Source organism: Centruroides vittatus, unplaced genomic scaffold (genome assembly GCF_030686945.1).
Source record: "Centruroides vittatus isolate TY-2023 unplaced genomic scaffold, ASM3068694v2 contig_452, whole genome shotgun sequence".
NCBI lineage: Eukaryota > Metazoa > Arthropoda > Arachnida > Scorpiones > Buthidae > Centruroides > Centruroides vittatus.
In genome coordinates, this window is record NW_027122248.1 from 491,774 (window position 1) to 510,620 (window position 18,847).

The 18,847-nt window shown below is 38.2% G+C and overlaps 1 protein-coding gene and 1 long non-coding RNA gene across 2 annotated transcripts in view; both read right to left on the reverse strand.

Annotated features, from left to right (window-relative positions):
• The window catches only part of LOC136977233 (glutamate receptor ionotropic, kainate 2-like), a 142,749-nt gene that overhangs the window by 120,056 nt on the left and 3,846 nt on the right, over positions 1–18,847 (reverse strand). The window contains exons 4-8 of the mRNA XM_067272704.1: positions 16,881–17,008; positions 16,526–16,657; positions 16,246–16,398; positions 15,894–16,172; positions 15,685–15,819 (exon numbers count right to left, since the gene is read on the reverse strand). Coding sequence (XP_067128805.1) covers positions 15,685–15,819; positions 15,894–16,172; positions 16,246–16,398; positions 16,526–16,657; positions 16,881–17,008 — 827 coding nt within the window. The remainder of the gene's footprint in view (positions 1–15,684; positions 15,820–15,893; positions 16,173–16,245; positions 16,399–16,525; positions 16,658–16,880; positions 17,009–18,847) is intronic.
• Positions 3,194–3,893, reverse strand: LOC136977243 (uncharacterized). Its single transcript, XR_010881053.1, has 3 exons — positions 3,745–3,893; positions 3,403–3,532; positions 3,194–3,331 (listed from the first exon to the last, which is right to left on the reverse strand). It is a non-coding gene; the product is annotated as an uncharacterized lncRNA (long non-coding RNA).

Sequence of the window (18,847 nt, forward strand, 5' to 3'; positions counted from 1 at the left end):
GAAAAATCCAGACGACAAAATGGACGATAAGGAGCGTTCAGAGAGCGATATTGGATTTATTATTGGATTAGCGGAAATTATGAAAATGTGTCGTGCAATATTAAAAGATGATGAACTCTGCACTGATCGTGAAAGAAAACGCTTCTTTCTCCAATTACAAACGAAACCGCGGGTCGGTCCGTGAAACTTAAGTTAAGTGGAAATTGATATGTTTATTTCTTTGCTTTTTTGAATCAAAGTACAACAAAATAAATATAAAACCACGTTGAAAGGAAGAAAACTGATTGAAATAAAAGATATAATCGTAATTTTTCCTAAATGATTACCGTAACTTTACAACTTAAAAAAAAAAATGCTATATAAGCAGGGATAAATAAGTGATCATCGATTAGTTTACTCGATTTTCTTGAGTAAAACAGTTACGTGACGCCGCTTTAATGCCCCTCTTGACCAACTTCCTACTTTCCTTGTTATGAATCGGAACGGTCCATTTCAAATCGCAACCGTCAATCTCGTAACGGTCAAATCGTAACGGTCAACTCCTTGATAACAGGTGGCGTGTCTTGAAATTGTAATCGATAAGTTACGGCGGCGCTGATCGATTATACGAAAGTGAACACATCATTAGACCAACTGTACAGTACGTACTGTACTGTACAGTACACTAATGTAGTGTAGGCCTAACGGTTGGCAGAGACAAAGCGATTTTGTCTTTCGCTCGGGCAGTTCGGTTTTTCTTTTTAACAAATATACAATTAATAAGTTCGGTTTTATTAAATTTTATATATTTGTATAGTATGTATTTAATGTTAATTCTAGACAATATTTAAACACAATTCTCTTTGTTACAATACTTTTTATTGTGTAAATCTATTATACTCAGAGCAGTAAAACTGGGTTGGCATGGGGGCAAATGCCAAAACGTTGTTGCTGAGACTTTGCATAAATGTTTGCAAGATGTGAGCGCCCCTCACGCCTGTCAAACATTTATGAGCCGTGCTCTGTTTTTCTAGCTTGTTCTTGTTACTTAATGTAGTAGTTCTCTCCTAAGGAAATTACAGTCTAATTCCGTACATTCTTTAAATAAATAATCAAATAATTAATTTCTTATTTATAAGATATATTTTTTCCTTTCTTACTATGTTTTAGCTACAAAGTCCTTACTTTTGCGAAAGATATATCCATTATAATCGAAGAAAATATAAATACATAAAATGTGTGCACGTTACGAGTTTAATTGAAATGGACGTATAAATATCACATTACTCGTCAAGTTTAAATTTATTGATAAATGTAAATAAATACAGTTAATATATTGAAAACAGGTAGGAGCGTAGCAACTTATCTGTTGCGTTTATACAGGAAAAAACAACAAAGTATACAAAAAGATATTACAAATTTTTTAATGAAAGGGCCAAGGACAATAAATATGTATAAAAAATATTCATAATTTAGAAGAAACAATAAGTTTTCACTTCCTGTTTTCTTTTTACAACCTCAGAAAGAAACGGTCTACTCCGTCCATAAAGACTATTCTAATAAATTGGATATCCAATTGCACATTATATTTATATGCGCACTTTGAAATATATATTTGTTTTTTTTTCTAAATTATAAACTTTTGTACAAGCATACATACAAGATGGGTTTTCTAAAAAATTGTAAAAACAAACAAGTAAAATCGCCTTTAAGTCTGGCCCTATTCGAGGTACACGAGCTCCCTTTATCTCCCCAGCCTTCGACTTTAACCACCAAAATTTAAGAGCATCAATCCCCATAATACATAAACTTCCCTGCAAAAATTTTGGAAAATTTCGACAAAAAGCACACAAGTTATTCAGCTTCAAAGAGTGTGAACAAAATTAGTCGATTTTGTTCACCCTCTTTGAAGCTACACTAATGTGAGGTTTGCCGAACGACTACGTTAGTCAGAATGTCGCGCGGTCACGATCCACGTGTGGGAGTGAAAGAAACTCTGAGACAGGTTTTCATTCGTAACCCGTTCATATAACAAAAGGTGCTTACAACTACGATACACTTTTATCAGCGGCGGCGTCCGAGTCTTCTGGGCCCCCTCTCGGAATCGAAAGTCCACAAGAAAAGTTCTCCGACGTTTCGCAGGAGTATGATGGCCCCGGGGCGCACTGTTCAGCTTCTCGAGGGAAAGTTCCGGACGCAGGGACGATTCAGATTACAGGTGACAAATCCAAGGGAGTGGGTGACCTTCCAAAAGAGATGTATCCAACTGCCGAAGATCACGGAAAAAAAAAACCGTCGTAAAATCGCGAGACAAAGCTCTAAGAGCCAAGAACCGAGAAAACTAATGACCGAGAACGTCATCTCCTCTTTTTCTTCGGGTTTTATAACTTTCCTTTGAGTCCCAGATCGAACATTCCGATAGGTCGATGTCGACTTGCCTCCGCTCTCTAATTGCCCCCCCTCGTTACGCATTGTAACGAGATCGGAACCCAGGTCGTTGGATGAGTCAACATCGTCTGACAATTCGATTCCTATCGAAGATGTTCGATCTAAGTACTCAAATTCATCTATTGTTTCAACCTGAGAAGAATGACTTTCTCAGAAATTTCTACAGACATGTCCTTTTATGGACATGTAATATTAATTTTTTTGTTTTTACTATTTTTTTCTTGTTTGACGGTTTATTTTTATAACGTTAATTTGTAATAACAACAATTATTATTTGCTTCTATACAAAAATTACAAAAAAAAAATTTTTCTTATTTGCACAAATAGTAGGCCCACTTCCGAAGCTTCACACTAACATCCATACATACAGACTAATCCCACGAATTTTTATTTGCATTTCACCATGTTTAAAGCTTCCTTCAGACCAAAAATGTAAAAATCTTGAGTATTTTTGACCGATGGCCACACTTTTCCTCTATTATATATAACAAGGCCGGGCTAACAAGCAAAATATACTTATTTAGAAAAACTACAATTTTTAAATATTCACTTCTGAATTTATTGAGAAAACATATTTATATTATTATTATTATTATTATTGATATTTCCGAGAAGTAGTGAAGAAAACTCATCCAGAACGGTCTTCTTACGATATAAAACTACGATCTGCCTATTAAAAAGCAATTTTTTGTTGCATATAAGTTTATAGATATTTCTAGATAAAACTTTTACGTAATATTTACATTTGGTAAAACAACCACAGCCTTCCTGCTCTTCGTCTTTTCCCGTATCCACAGGACAGCTACGAATAAGAGTGCCGCAATTAGTCCTCCCACGTAACACAGAAAAACTCCAGCTAAATTTTTCATATCCATTTGACGTTCTTCGCTTCCTATTCTATTGTCTGAAATTTAATTACATTAAATTTTTGTGAACTAGCGCATCGTTTTAAAATAATTTCATACTGTATATTACCGGGACAATTATTCGTAAACCATCGTTTATTCAAAAAATCCATATAACCTTCTTCTCTTAGCTTTAAGAAAGATGCGGTAAATTGTTTCTCAAACGGAGAATCTTTAGGCAAACCGAGACCGTAATTTTGCTATTAAAATAAAAAGATTATAAGCAGATGGTACAGTACATATTCGTATAAATAATTGATATAAGTATTAAAATTATTTTAAGAGACATTCGTTCTTATCAATACTGTGAATTATTGTTTTGGTAATAGTATCAATAACAAGAATGAAAGGATAGCATTAACGTCGTCTTGTGATAAATTGTTGAATATTATTAATGTTATGAATAATTTACTAATCCGAAAAGTCTTCCAACTCGTTCAACATTGCATGGCTTCTGCATAGCAATGTAATCCAGAATTGGGGAATCAAATATGAAAGCAAATCGATCTTTGTGACCTGAAATATTCAACACGCATCGATTATTTTCTTAGAATAATAAAAGGTATGTTATTATTTAAGTTGATGTCATTAGTTAAGTCATGCATCATTTCTTAATTAATATGCATTACCTTCTGACAAATAATACGATGCTCTAACTCTCTCTATGCCCACGAAACTATCGTTTATTAATGTATTATGCTTTTTTATCATTTTGTAAGCTATTTTGTAGATTTTGTAACGACTGTGGGCGAAGAAGTTTTCAACATAAGAATCTTTCAGAGTTCCAAATGGAATTGTATTCAATTTTACTAAATCTTCCAGAGAACTAATTTCTAAAAATAGAGTATTTATGAGGAAATTCGTTTTAAAGTATTTAATTAAATAGCTTTATTACCTTGTTTCATATTCTGGACTGTCATAAATGCTGCTAATTTTGCTGTATACGCAGTAATAAGAATAACTGTAGTTAACCACCAAGTCACCATTACAATTCTTGCTGGAAGATTGTTTTTTTGTTCCAATTCTGTTCCCTAAATATATATATATCAATCAATTAACTTTTTTATTATACAAATATAGTGGTTAGAAACAAATAATAGGTCATCTACCGGAGCTACAAACGACGAGAAACTCCACCAGAGTGCTTGTGGGAAAGTGATCCAAGAAGATTCTCTGACGCTCTGACTTGTTTTCCTTCTCTCTATTCTACTATTGTTAAAATTAGTCGGTGTTAAGTTCACACATATTGCGAGCACTAGAGAAGTAAAAATCACCGCTAGGACAATGGTAAGCCAAACTGTTGTTTCGAAAGGTGATAAAAATGCGAAATAATTTTCGGTAGTTTTGGCATTATATTTTGGCATTAATATAGCCAAACCTAAATCGTAGTAAGGAGCTGTAAAGATGATAACTTCTTGCCTTTTCCAAGATATCGTCAAAGGAGCTAGGGCTAAATCTATTTTCTAAAGATACGAAATGTTTTATAAATGTTAACTTATGAATAAACTACGATTGAAGTATTAATTAATAGAGAACAAGTTTTTACGTATACCTTATCCATTAATTTTCTAACCAATCCATTCCATTCCTTTGTTTCGGGATTTTCATTTCCATATTGCTCAATTTCGTATAAATTAAATCTGAAGTTATGTGTGAAATCTGGAAGTTAAAAACCTAGAAATTTCTGAATTTGTTCACTCCAGTTATAAACGACTTAATCAACAACATTCCATACCCGGGAAATTGTTGACCCTCGAATGGCAACGATTGTCCCCTAACTATCAACAAACCGTTATTCCTTCGGAGCAGGTAGATCATCTTGCACGATGGTTTATAGTTAGCGTCCGAACTAGTCGTTTATTTAATATCCCGGGAACACCTATGGCCCTAATAGTGATTCGTTTTCGATCACGTGACAAGTTTTCCCATCAAAAACTTATAAAAGACGCTTCCTTCCCCCCCTAAGGGGCTCCTTCGTCTCGCTTTTACGACGTGCACTACGCCATCCGCCGGACTCTCAAAAAGTTTCTAAGTTCTTTAAGTGCCACTGCCCTGCCTACGAAAAAACAAGCTCTACGTGCCATCAGCCCATTACCGGATTCTCCATCAGCCAAACTTTATCGTCACTTCTGATTCCGTCTATTACGGACTTGTTAAGAGGTATGAAAAATAATTGTAAACTCTCTCTCTCCGGCCCCTTTTTGTAAACGAGGGTAGAAGTGTACTTTAGTTCGTTTAGCTTTCATTAAATTTTGTTTTTGTTATAAAATGGTGTCTTTCTTGACTGTCGGCTTCGCCTTATCGTCGGCCCCATCCTTCCTCCTCCTCCACTCGCGTAACGCGTAACGCGCCGTCGACGTAACAGCCATCCTTGACAAGTGAGTCACGGGAAAAAGAGGTACGACTCCCTCTTACCTCCCCGAGATCTCACACATTGGTGACAATCGAAGGGGTGGCGTCTTTTTAGGCACCCCCGATTTCACATATTGGTTTGCAGGAGTGGGGTCTCGACTTTTTCGAAAAATCGATAAGGCGAAAAACAGCCACAGTCGGGAGAGAGGTCGAATTGAGTTGAATTAGGAATCATAGGAGTAGGGTCGTACTAGAATCTCCGACCTAGTTGTAAGAACTAACGAAATAAACATAATGGAAGACGATCCCCGCGATGCGGCTGGGCCAGCCCACCCAAATCCTAATCCGGCACCGAATCCCCTTACATTGGGAGGTTTAGGCGGAATAATACCCCTATTACCCGTATTCTCGGGAGAAGCAGGAGGCCCTCGGGTAACGGACTTTTTTGATTCGTTAGCCGATGTTACTAAGGTAGCGGCATGGTCCAAGGCCCAGATGCTGGCAGTGGCAAAATTAAAACTTACGGGTATCGCGAGAGAATTCGTCCGGAAGGACCGAAGAATAAAAGAAGTGGATGACTTCGACGAATTCAAGCGATTGATGATAGCGCGTTTTGAACGGGAGCCATTTTCCTTTCGATTATCTAAATTTTATGCGTGCGTGCAGAAAAGGGACGAGGACGTACAGACTTATGCTGCTAGACTCCAAGCACTGGCGATGGAGATAGAAATTACGCCGGAGCCTGGCGCGACTGCCGCCGAGACCGCGATTATTGAACGAGTTCAGAGGAAGGAGTTAGATGAAAGGCTTAAAGCGCAATTTTTGAACGGAATAGACATAAGAATCCGGCAGCGCGTAATGAGCCGTGAGGCTGAGACATTCGATGAGGCTCTAAAAGCCGCGATCAGTGAGGAAACAATTGAAAGTCTCACCGCGCATCCAAGAGGAATCATGCGAACAGTAAGGGAAAGCGATAAAACCTCAGCTCAGGAGGAGTTAGCGCAAGTAACGTCAGCGATGGAGGACTTAAAGGCTAGAATGGACGGACTAATCCGAAACTCTCCTCGTTTCGGCTCTAGAGATCCTATATCTCGCCGAAATCATCGAGGAGGCTATACTCCTAACTCCTACAATAACAATCCCAATAATAATCCGCATTTTAGGCGTAACGCAAATCGGTCGAACTCCCCTAATTGCCGAGGTGACCGCCCTTTCGGTCAGTCAAAATGGAATCTCAATCAAACCCCGAACCAACGCTCGCCCGCTTGCCGAAACGGCAATCCTAGCGACCGCTTTATGCGAAACGATTCACCCAGGCGACGTGAACCCGAAGGGGAGAGGAATAGGGTCAGATTTCGATCGCAGCCTACTGAAGAAAATCGAGGCAAATGGAAGGGCAATGTACGTAGTGTAGAAGGACGACGACCTCGATCTAACTCTAGTAAAGCCTCTAGGACCCCTCCTTTTTCCTCTCGAGAGATCCGAGGCTCAAACTTTGACTTAGAATGTCCGCCTTATAGGACTCCTTCGAAGCGAAATCGAAGAACCTCCTCAGTACGAATCACTAATTATACTTCCGCACCTAGCGAAGCTACATTTGACTGTTACATAGGTGGCAATCCCGCTATAGTGCAGATAGATACTGGTGCGAAGGTCTCACTTTTATCAAAGGTTTTCGCTAACTCTATGAAAGAAAGAGTACATATAGATCATAACAAAGACACAGACCTTAGAAGCGCTACGGGACATGTAATTCAGACCTACGGTATTATTAGCCCTACTTTCCAGATAGGAAATCTGCGCTTCCCCTTTGCCTGTTGCCTAGTTGATCACGATGTCACCTCTCCCTGTGACGGCATCATAGGCCGGGATATGATAACCGACAAGGGATTCTGTATTGATTTAAAGGGCCGAGAATTAACTATCCCTCCGCAGACAGTGATACCTATTCAAACCTCAGGGAATAATAAAAGAGCGGGAAGGATTCAACAGAACCAACAAAGGGAAAGAGGCCCGAATAGAGATAATAGAACACGAAAGAGAACAGAGGCTCCTCCACTAGAGGAAAATGTCGGCTCAGCGAAAAGGTCGTACCGGTCAACAGATCGGGAGGAAGGAAAAGGAGTAGTGTTAATTGAATCCTGTCAACTTCCCCCTATGACAGAGAACATAGTTACTGCTAGAATTGTTGGCGATAAGCGACCTAGTAAAGTCGGAGTAATCGAAACTGCTTCCTTCACTCAGGAAGGAGTTTCAGGAGTCAATTTGTTGGTGACCCCAAATAAAAAGGGACAAGTTCCCGTACGTCTTCGTAATGACACTCGTAAGACAATTAAGTTAGAGAAAGATGGTAAGGTTGGCACCTTCTTTGAGGCTATCGAAGAAAGTGAGCCCGCAGATACTATAAAGGAAGGGGCATCCACGAACCTATCGAAAGCAGAATTGAGCCACCTTTTTGATTGGACTGGCGTCCCCCGGAACGAGAAACGAGATCTCTTAAATTTACTATATAAATATAGGCATGTCTTTGCCGTGAATGACTATGACCTTGGCTACTGTAATATTGTGCAACATACAATAAATACTGGCGATGCGGCACCTATCTATTCGCCTCCTTATCGCATTCCCTACGCCCAACGCCAACAATTAAACGATATCATAGATGACCTCTTGGCCCATAATATTATCGAACATTCTACGTCCCCTTGGAGTTCGGCTGCTCTCCTAGTTAAGAAAAAGGACGGATCGTTACGCTTAGTAATAGACTATCGTAAACTAAATAAAATCACTAAAGTAGACCCGTATCCTCTGCCTTTAGTGCAGGAATCCCTAAGCCTAATGGGACAAGCGAAATACTTTTCGACGATGGATACGATTTCAGGATTTTGGCAATTAGGAGTAGGTGATAAGGAAAAGACCGCATTCTCTACGCCAGACGGCCACTATCAATGGAATAGGGTTCCGATGGGTCTTAAAACAAGTCCTGCGGTTTTTGAAAGGTCGATGGATTTCATCTTACATGGTCTCAAAGGAAAGACATGTCTTGTATACATGGACGATATACTAACATTTAGTCCAGACTTCCCTAGTCACCTAAAACGACTTGAACAAATATTTCAGAGACTCGGAGAAGCAGGCATAAAATTAAAACCTAAGAAATGCCATTTCCTGCAACGCCAGATAAAATTTCTGGGTCACGAAATTTCAGAACAGGGTATAAAACCCGATCCCGACAAAATAAAATGTGTTCTAGAATTCCCGAGACCTGAATCCGAGCGAGAAGTCCGCTCTTTCCTAGGACTCACTGGCTATTATCGGCGGCACATAAACTCTTATGCCACGATCGCTAAACCCTTGACTGATTTATTACGGAAAGATGTGCCGTTTGAATGGGGCCTTAAGCAACAGGAAAGCTTCGAAACTCTTAAACAAATTTTGACGTCGGCACCATTATTGAAGTCCCCTGACTTTACAAAACCTTTTATTTTGGCGACCGATGCGTCAAATTTCGCCCTGGGAGCGATATTATCTCAGGAAGAAAACGGCCAGGAGAAGCCGATTGCCTATGCGAGCCGATTATTAAGGAAACCCGAACTTAATTACAGCACTACTGAGAAAGAATGCTTAGCCACCGTGTGGGCAGTGAGGTATTTTAAACCCTATCTTTATGGAAAAAAATTTACTATTGTCACAGATCATAGACCTTTGAGATGGTTATTAGATTGTAAGGATTCTACTACTAATTCTAGATTATCGAGATGGATCATTTTCCTTCAAGAATTCGATTTTGATATTATCTACAAGGCCGGAATTTCACATAGAAATGCGGACGCCCTTAGTCGTATCCCAATACGTCAAATAACAGAGGTTGAACCCATCTTCTCCGTGCCACAATTAATAAATGCGCAACAACGTGATGATCGATGGAGACCCCTTATCCAAACCTTAAAGGATGGTGTAACTACAGGAACCTATAATAATCTTAACCTAGAGGATTATTATATCAACGAGGAGGGTGCCCTCTGCCACAAGGGCAGGAATAAAAAACGTGTGGATTGGTGGGAACAAATTGTTATACCTACCGCCTTAAAGGAATATATCCTGTTTACCTACCATGATAATCCACTAGCCGGTCACCTAGGAGAATTAAAAATGCGTACTAAAATCGCAAACTCGTTCTATTGGCCCGAAATGGCAAAGGAAATCAGGAATTATTGCCTAAGTTGTCAGAGCTGTGCCAAGCACCGACGACCGGGTCGACGGACAGCAGCCGAATTGCAACTGTTTGCCCCCCTTTCTCATGTATTTGAACGAGCAGCAATGGACATTGTCGGTCCACTCCCTCTTACGACAAACGGCAACAAATATATCCTAGTATTTGTTGACCATTTTACTCGATATGCGGAAGCAATTCCACTACCGGATGTAAGTAGTAAAACAATTGCTAAGGCCTTTGTCACTCACATCATATTGCGACACTCTACTCCTAGGCAATTATTAACTGATAGAGCGCCGAACCTAATTTCTAAGATGTTCGCAGAAGTGTGTGAATTGCTACACATAAAGCGGCTCCTTACTACCGCCTACCATCCAGCCTGCAATGGTGTGGTGGAGAGATTTAATAAAACTCTAGTTGATATACTATCTCATTATGTCTCGCAAGATCAACGAGACTGGGACGAGTGGATCCCTTATGCCTTATTCGCATATAACACCTCCGTGCATACGTCTACTAATGACAGCCCATTTTTCCTACTATATGGGAGAGATCCAACCTACCCTTTTGATTTAGTTACAAGCCCTGCCACGGTCTCCTATGACGTAGAAGACAATTTCGCTTCGGAATTACGTCAACGAATGAGACACGCTCATCAAACAGCTCAACTATATGCCGAACAAGCCGCCGAGACGAGGCAGGAACTACACCGCCGACAAAATAAGCCACCCCTCTATAGAGTGGGAGATAGAATACTACTAAAGGAAGTCGTCACGCCTAAAGGCCTAAAGCGAAAATTAGCTCCCCGGTGGACAGGACCTTATCGTATTGTCGAAATTCTAGGACCCGTCAATTTCAAAATAGAAAATATCCAAACCAAAAGAACACTACATGTTCATGCTGACAGAATTAAACCTACAACTGCTCGTAAGGAGATTAATCTAGAAACTGATATGACGGCCGATCAGTCCAGTTTACCGCCGACACAAGAAACAGTTACGGCGGCGCCCCAAACTAATATTCCCATTGACCCTTGGGACGAATTCATCTTGACCTCTATTCCCACTCCGCAACCGGAAGAACAACCTGAATCCGAAAGTGAGAGCGGAAGTGAGAGTGAAAGTGAGAGCGAAGAACCGGAGTTAGAGAGCGAAGTTACTTCCTCTGAACCGGAAGAGCAAGAGACCACTCCTCCCTATGCCCTTCGGAGTCAAGGGCCCGTGCCCGACCAGCCGTGGGTGCTTCCGAGACCCACTCGCAGCCGCATCCCGCGTTTTATTTCCCCCGCGACCAGTCGATCGTCTTCTCTTTAACCCACAATCCTACCTCTTTTGTTCTCCTTTTTAACTTACGGTAGCGATATCTTAATTAAAACCCGTATCGTCTTGTCGGTGTCTTATTGGTCTTTCTTTTTCCCTTTCAGACCTTCATGGCCGCAAGATCGGCCCAGCGCCCCCCACATCACTAATTAGCTATCTATATTCCTCTCCGCCACCTTTTTGCATTATACCTATATTGTAGTCTCATCACTTAATGTATCATAATACTTGTAACCGTGTAACCAGGTATGGCATATATACGCCCAATATATATAATTAATATTTTCATAAATAGGTGTACTCTCTTAATAAAATAGTGTTTTTATATTATGCCAGAATGCGTGTCCATTTTTTTTCGTTCGACGCGACCTCCGCGACTAGATAATCGACCTATCTCCGTAAACCCCTCTTTTAGCGCTCGATTTTTCCCGTTTCGACCTAACGGAACCTCATCATTTGAAAATTATCATTATTTATTCAATAAGGAAAGCTACTTCATTATAAAAGCCACGGGGATCAATTATTACTAACACCCTTTCCCTGTTACAGGGGAAGAAATACAACCCCCAGAAGGTGGATATAAAACGCACCTCAGCAACAAATTCAACATGCTTCTCCTCCATGCTTATTTCCTTCTTCAAGTTTTCCGTCTCACGACGATGATCTTGTATTCAGAACAACAGGAATTCACCAAAGGAGTTGTCTTCCTACATCGAGGGAATTTCTTAATGACCGCCAGTCACTGGACGTTGGTCACCGAACTCTCCTTCGAACATTTAGAGCGCCAAATTCAATTTATCTCCCAATCTCTGGAGTATTTAGACACGAAGCTTCAATCCCAAGAACATGTTCCTACCAAAGGCTTCGAATTGCTGCGAGCTTCATTTCTTAACCATCATAAAGAATATCAAGAGCTCGCCACTTTAATCACATTGCCTTTAATCCCAAAAACCAAGCGAGGTTTAATAGACGGCGGAGGAAAAATTCTAAAATTCCTCTTCGGAACAGCTACTTCCGAAGATATTACAACCTTAAATGCCGAAATCTCTAACATCAATGACCAAAACGAGAGAATTATTCATTTACTGCGCTCACAAGCCACCTTATTGAATGATACTCTAAATATCAGCAAAAATAATCGACACCAAATCTACGTGTTATTCAAACGACAAGAATCATTTAAAGAGTTATTAAATCGCTATAGTTACGAACTTGCGTTTGAAATAATTAGTCGGATACTCGAATTCTCTATTCAAGAGTTCCATCTCCAACTAGTAGCCTTACGAGAAGCGATTGATATACTAGAAAAAGGTCAACTAAGCACCTATTTCGTATCACGAGAAATCATGTTACGTACCCTCCGAGACATTCAACTACAGCTTCCGGAAGGTTACGCAATGGTCGAACCTATAAGACCTGACACGCTATTTAAATACTACCAGTGGATTACCACCCTGGCTGTAGCAGTACCTGGCAAGTTGAGAATCTTTGCTAAGATCCCATTAATCACCCCTAGTGGATACTTCGATATGTACGAAATTATCAAATTTCCTACATACATACCTGATCTAAATACATTCGTCCAAATCCAGACTAATTATCCTATAGTCGCCTTATCCATGGACAGACAGTCCTATATGTTATTACAACACTATGAATTAATAATTTGCAAAATGGATCACTTTCCTATTTGTTCCGTAGACGGACCTATTCAGCGTTTCCCGCAACAAAGTTGTGAATATGCACTATTTAGTGGCAACGAAGTCGCGGTCAAAGACCTTTGTACCCGTCAAATCGTTCCACAATTTCCACCAATTTTTAAGAGGATTGATACACTAGGATCATGGATTTATTCTATTCCAAATCCTCTCACCCTAACTATTAGATGTCCCACTCGACATCAACAATCTCCATTTTCATCCACTACTCATAAATTAAACAAAACGGGAATACTCCATCTCCCAAACGCATGCACCGGCTATGTACCTGGATTCGTCCTTACTTCGCCGTTCCGAATGCAGACCACCATACAATTGGAGATAGCACAACAATTAATAGTGCCACAACTAGAACAAATCGTCAACAAATCTGAGATCCTGTTGCTGCAAAAACGCCTTAAGGATCCTGACCTCCCGAAACTCACATCGGACTACGATATTCGATTAGCAGACCGTTCTTTGAACAACGTCCAATACGACCTAAATCACCTGTTACGGGAGCCAACAAAATCATCTCCCATAACTTACCCATCTTTAATAATAACCATTATTGCTGGTTGTCTAGGCGCTATCCTCACGGGACTTTGTTTATATTATAGTTATCGCAATTACTCACGATGCAAGAAGTACTCAAGATGCAAGAAGACCCGTGCGACTAGTCACCAACCTCCACCGGAAGAGGAACACGAAGAAACCGCCTTCAACGGAGACGGAAGTCCGCCTTCACCTAGTGCACAACCGGGCACTTCTCACGAAGAAAACCCCCGAGGCAACCCGACTCCACGAAAACAAAAATCTATTGTTCAATCCTATTAACAAGGTCATCCCCACACCGCCATTTTCCCTTTTATTCCTCATTTTAACGTACTAACGTTTATACCTATATTCATAGATTTGTCGCGAACGATTCTAATATTTAGTTCGTATCCTAGAATTGTAGATTAACTCTCTTTAACGGGATTTTTTTTTTCTCATACTAACCTAGATATATATTGAATCTTATGTTAACGAGAGAGAGAGTAAAATAACCTTTTTATGTAACCTTGCATACCTCTATCCGGAATTCAAGGATTCATAACTCAAAAAAATGACTTATTATTAACATTTATTTTAAATCCGAGAACAGTGTCTTCATCACCTTTGCCGAAGATGGCTGACTCACGCAACTTTACCCCCGATTCATTCAATTACGAATTATCCACCCGAATTTAATTTATCCACGTGGACGGACAACTCTATCAACTTACCTACGATCCATCCAGAACAATTTATATCCAAGCATCCAAGATTGTGATAGTGTACTACACACCACCCAATTCCAGCGAACAAAGAAATTCCACCAAACAGTCTCAACTCATGTGAACTTTGAACTGCAGTCTCGACCCTAGGTCAACGATGACGTCATCCACCCACCCAACCACTTCCAAGAACTCCAGACGCTCGCCTCTCCTAACCTCGAGTAATAAATATTGTCACGCGTCTAAACGCGTCGGGATATATATTTTGTAAACAACTTTGATATTATGTATTATAGCAATGATGTCACCTATTAACCTAATCCTTTCCGAGAGAGAGTAATATATCAATCTAAATTGTAAACATACCTCTAACCCCCTGCTTATGAATCAAATCTTTTAAAATCACACTAACTAAGTGATGATTTTAAAGAAAGCATGGAGTGAATGTGAAATCTGGAAGTTAAAAACCTAGAAATTTCTGAATTTGTTCACTCCAGTTATAAACGACTTAATCAACAACATTCCATACCCGGGAAATTGTTGACCCTCGAATGGCAACGATTGTCCCCTAACTATCAACAAACCGTTATTCCTTCGGAGCAGGTAGATCATCTTGCACGATGGTTTATAGTTAGCGTCCGAACTAGTCGTTTATTTAATATCCCGGGAACACCTCTGGCCCTAATAGTGATTCGTTTTCGATCACGTGACAAGTTTTCCCATCAAAAACTTATAAAAGACGCTTCCTTCCCCCCCTAAGGGGCTCCTTCGTCTCGCTTTTACGACGTGCACTACGCCATCCGCCGGACTCTCAAAAAGTTTCTAAGTTCTTTAAGTGCCACTGCCCTGCCTACGAAAAAACAAGCTCTACGTGCCATCAGCCCATTACCGGATTCTCCATCAGCCAAACTTTATCGTCACTTCTGATTCCGTCTATTACGGACTTGTTAAGAGGTATGAAAAATAATTGTAAACTCTCTCTCTCCGGCCCCTTTTTGTATACGAGGGTAGAAGTGTACTTTAGTTCGTTTAGCTTTCATTAAATTTTGTTTTTGTTATAAAATGGTGTCTTTCTTGACTGTCGGCTTCGCCTTATCGTCGGCCCCATCCTTCCTCCTCCTCCACTCGCGTAACGCGTAACGCGCCGTCGACGTAACAGCCATCCTTGACAAGTGAGTCACGGGAAAAAGAGGTACGACTCCCTCTTACCTCCCCGAGATCTCACACATTGGTGACAATCGAAGGGGTGGCGTCTTTTTAGGCACCCCCGATTTCACATTATGCATTTGTTGTTAATTTTAAAAGAAGGTCGATAAGAAATCCTTCGTATTTAGAAGTTATAGGCTGGCCTTCTTTATAATAAGGGTTTTTCATTATAAAGGGATCATCCTAGATAAATGTATGTAAATTAAATAAGAAATAAATCATCTCTGTTAATTAATATATGTATCTATTGTAAAATAAGATAATCAACGATAATGATGATAATAAGAAGTTTTTGTCTCTTACTAAAAGTATTCCAATATTAAGTGTTTTTCCGGAAAGACTTTGATGAGAATTAGCAGGAGGAATTATAGTTTGGCCAGGAAATATGATTTCTGAATTAATCTTCAAGTTTTTCTCGTTTTCTAACCATTTTCCTACCTAAATATTCGTGTGAAAATATTAATTACACGTTAACACTATCGAAAGAATCTTGAAAATTATAAATTGCATACTTTAACGAAACCTCTCATTTGAAGATTTTCGATGTCAAAATTGGTGAGATGATGGTAACCAAATTTGGTGAACTTTATTGGCCCTAAACTTCCATTAACGTTGTTTAAATTAAGAATACTTTCCAACAAATTTCTACCCGATTTCCACTGATTGACAGAATCTGCGCAACTTCCTTTTTGGAAAGTAGGAAGTTCGAAAGATACTCTCTCTTCGTAAAGAATTTTGTGAAGTCCGTTGGCAATTGCTAACACTGCGTCATACACACGAGTGAAAGCTTGCTGCAAAATGCTTTTCATTAATTCGTAAATATGAAAATTTAAATAATTAAAATAATTTCAATGGTTAATTTACCTCATTCTCTAATTGATTTCCCAAACTTTTCTTTTTTAATTCATTCGCTAATTTTAAATATAAAATAGTATCCGGAGTAACAAATGCCGTTCCTATTAATCCGACTAAAGAAGATGGTACATATCCGTCATCGTCTGATAAGTATGTAAAGCTCTGTCAGCAAATATTATTATTTTTCTAAGTGTTATTTCGTTATATTTTAATAAATAATACAAAATAATACGTTAATTAAAGTACTTTTGTGATTCTATTTATACAACTAAAAAAGATTTAGACTTACGTATGATGTAATGCTATCCATAACCAGCCAGGTCCATCCAGAACGAAACATGTTCATGCGATCAGCTTGGTTTATAACAGTTTTACTTATCGTTTTTGAACAATAAAGGATTATTATTCTCACGTCCTTTTCCTTATGACAATAAAAGTTTTATAAAAAGTCACTTGTGATAAATTTTAATAAAAACTCTAATTTATACTCGTATTTACAAATGAATATAATTAATTAATTCTATTGCCATTATAGTAATATGTTACTCGGTTAATCTATCACACCTGTATTTCTATAATCACAAAGAAGTGTACGTCAGCTATTGAAGCTCTAATATTTATAAATACACTGATTTAATTCTTACCTTAATCACATTTAATTGTGGTGTTATATTGAGAGATTTTGAGTCGGACACAGGAAATCTCTGTATAGAAATTAATGTAATTTCGTATTTTATAGCTAATCTTTGAAGTTCCATTGTCGCATGAATAGCTGAATAAATAAATTTAATCAATCAATTTATAAGTTTCAAAAATTATAAGACATATTAAATTATGCAGGCCTTATAATTTGTTACGCGTACTCGTCTAAGTTCAAACAATTCACATTTCGTTACCAATAAATAAAATTTTATATTGTATTTAAAAATAAAGGAAAACTTTTTTGGAATTAAAACTTTATACCGTAGAACCCGATTATCCGAGGCTCATTAAGTAAGGTTTCGCATTACCCGAAACAAATATACAAGCGAGTATACTGCATTTCATATACTGCAATTCATAAAATTAAGTTTAAAATGGTAATATGCATTACAAAATGATGTTCTGTTGGGTTTTTTTTTTTTTTTTTTTTTTTAATTTAACTTCAATCCGAGACAAGCTATGTATTCATGTTATAATGTAATACATATTTTTATTCTTATTGCGCAGTACGTGATAGATGTATTATAAATAATGTAAGGCCAATACATGCTGTGTATATTCTTTTATCTACGATTACAGATATTCGTAATTGAATGTATACAGTACAGTAAGCATGAAATGGAAATCAGTGACTGTAGGTGAGAAAAAACCCCCGACGTACTTTTATTTTATAAAATAATCTTTAAATATAAAATTCCATTATAGTCCATCATGGGCTGTAATTTTCAAATTGCAGATGTATATATTCCTCCTCTTGTCCGTCTGGTGTCTGTCCGTTGTCAGTCTCTACAGAGGAATTAGTTAGATAAAACTCATAAGGGGAAATGGAAAGCTTGGGGACTGTAGACGAGGATTACATATGAATTCTCGGTGTGAACCGGAAGTAACGTGATATTTTAAGATTAAAATATAATTAAAAATTGCAGCCCGGCATAGTGAGATTGTCACAATGAGTAATTGTTCACAAATAAATAGACTCTACTACAAATTTTCCTGCAGGAATATAGACAATTTAATTATAAATGAACATTTATGAAATCTAGTGGATTATATTATTATAAAGAAAAATGATGGCCCATCCCTTAAAGCTGACTTTGCAGTGAAGCCAACGATTACTTTCACTACAGAAAGAATGAATAATCTAAAAACGTCACTCTGGTTATTTATAAACATCTTTAGATATAAAGTTTATTAGGGATGGATTTTATTCTGGGATTGAATAACTCTAATATTCATTAAGAAATTTAAGTAACAAAAAACTTAAACTACAAAAGATATACAGTAGAATAAAGTGAATACATATAACTGAAATAATTAACGTATAAGCGCACTGCTATAAACAATAGAAATGCAATTGTAATCAATATGCAGAATACAGTTCCTATAACAGGTTGACTTCTGTCCAATACGTGCTTTTAGATTTGCGAAGTATTGTTTATTGATCGGATTTTAGATTAAAATTTATATTTATGCAAAATTAATGTCACGCATTTCATAAATGCAGATTCTAAATTCATTCATTTTCCAGTCACGTAACTCACGTTTACACTATTCTTATTAGTATATTCCAATTCAAAATCTTCCCCGAAAGATGTTAGATCGGCCGGCACGACTCTATTCTTAAAGGAAAAGTATGATGTAAAGAGGCGAGTCACTGCTAATTTGAGGTGGAGAGCGTAACTCCAGAAACTAGACTCTACTTTAGATATAAAATAATATCTCTTTTGTCTCTACACCCATCATTTTTATTTATGATAAATAAAATAAAGACAGGTCTATCTAGGTTAAATATATATACATGTAGATCTATTGAATAGGTTGAAAACGTTGGTTCGTATAGAAATAATCTCAGCAAGTTAAGGTGCTTTGTGGGCATTGTGTATTAATAAATATGTTGTTTTTGTTTGTT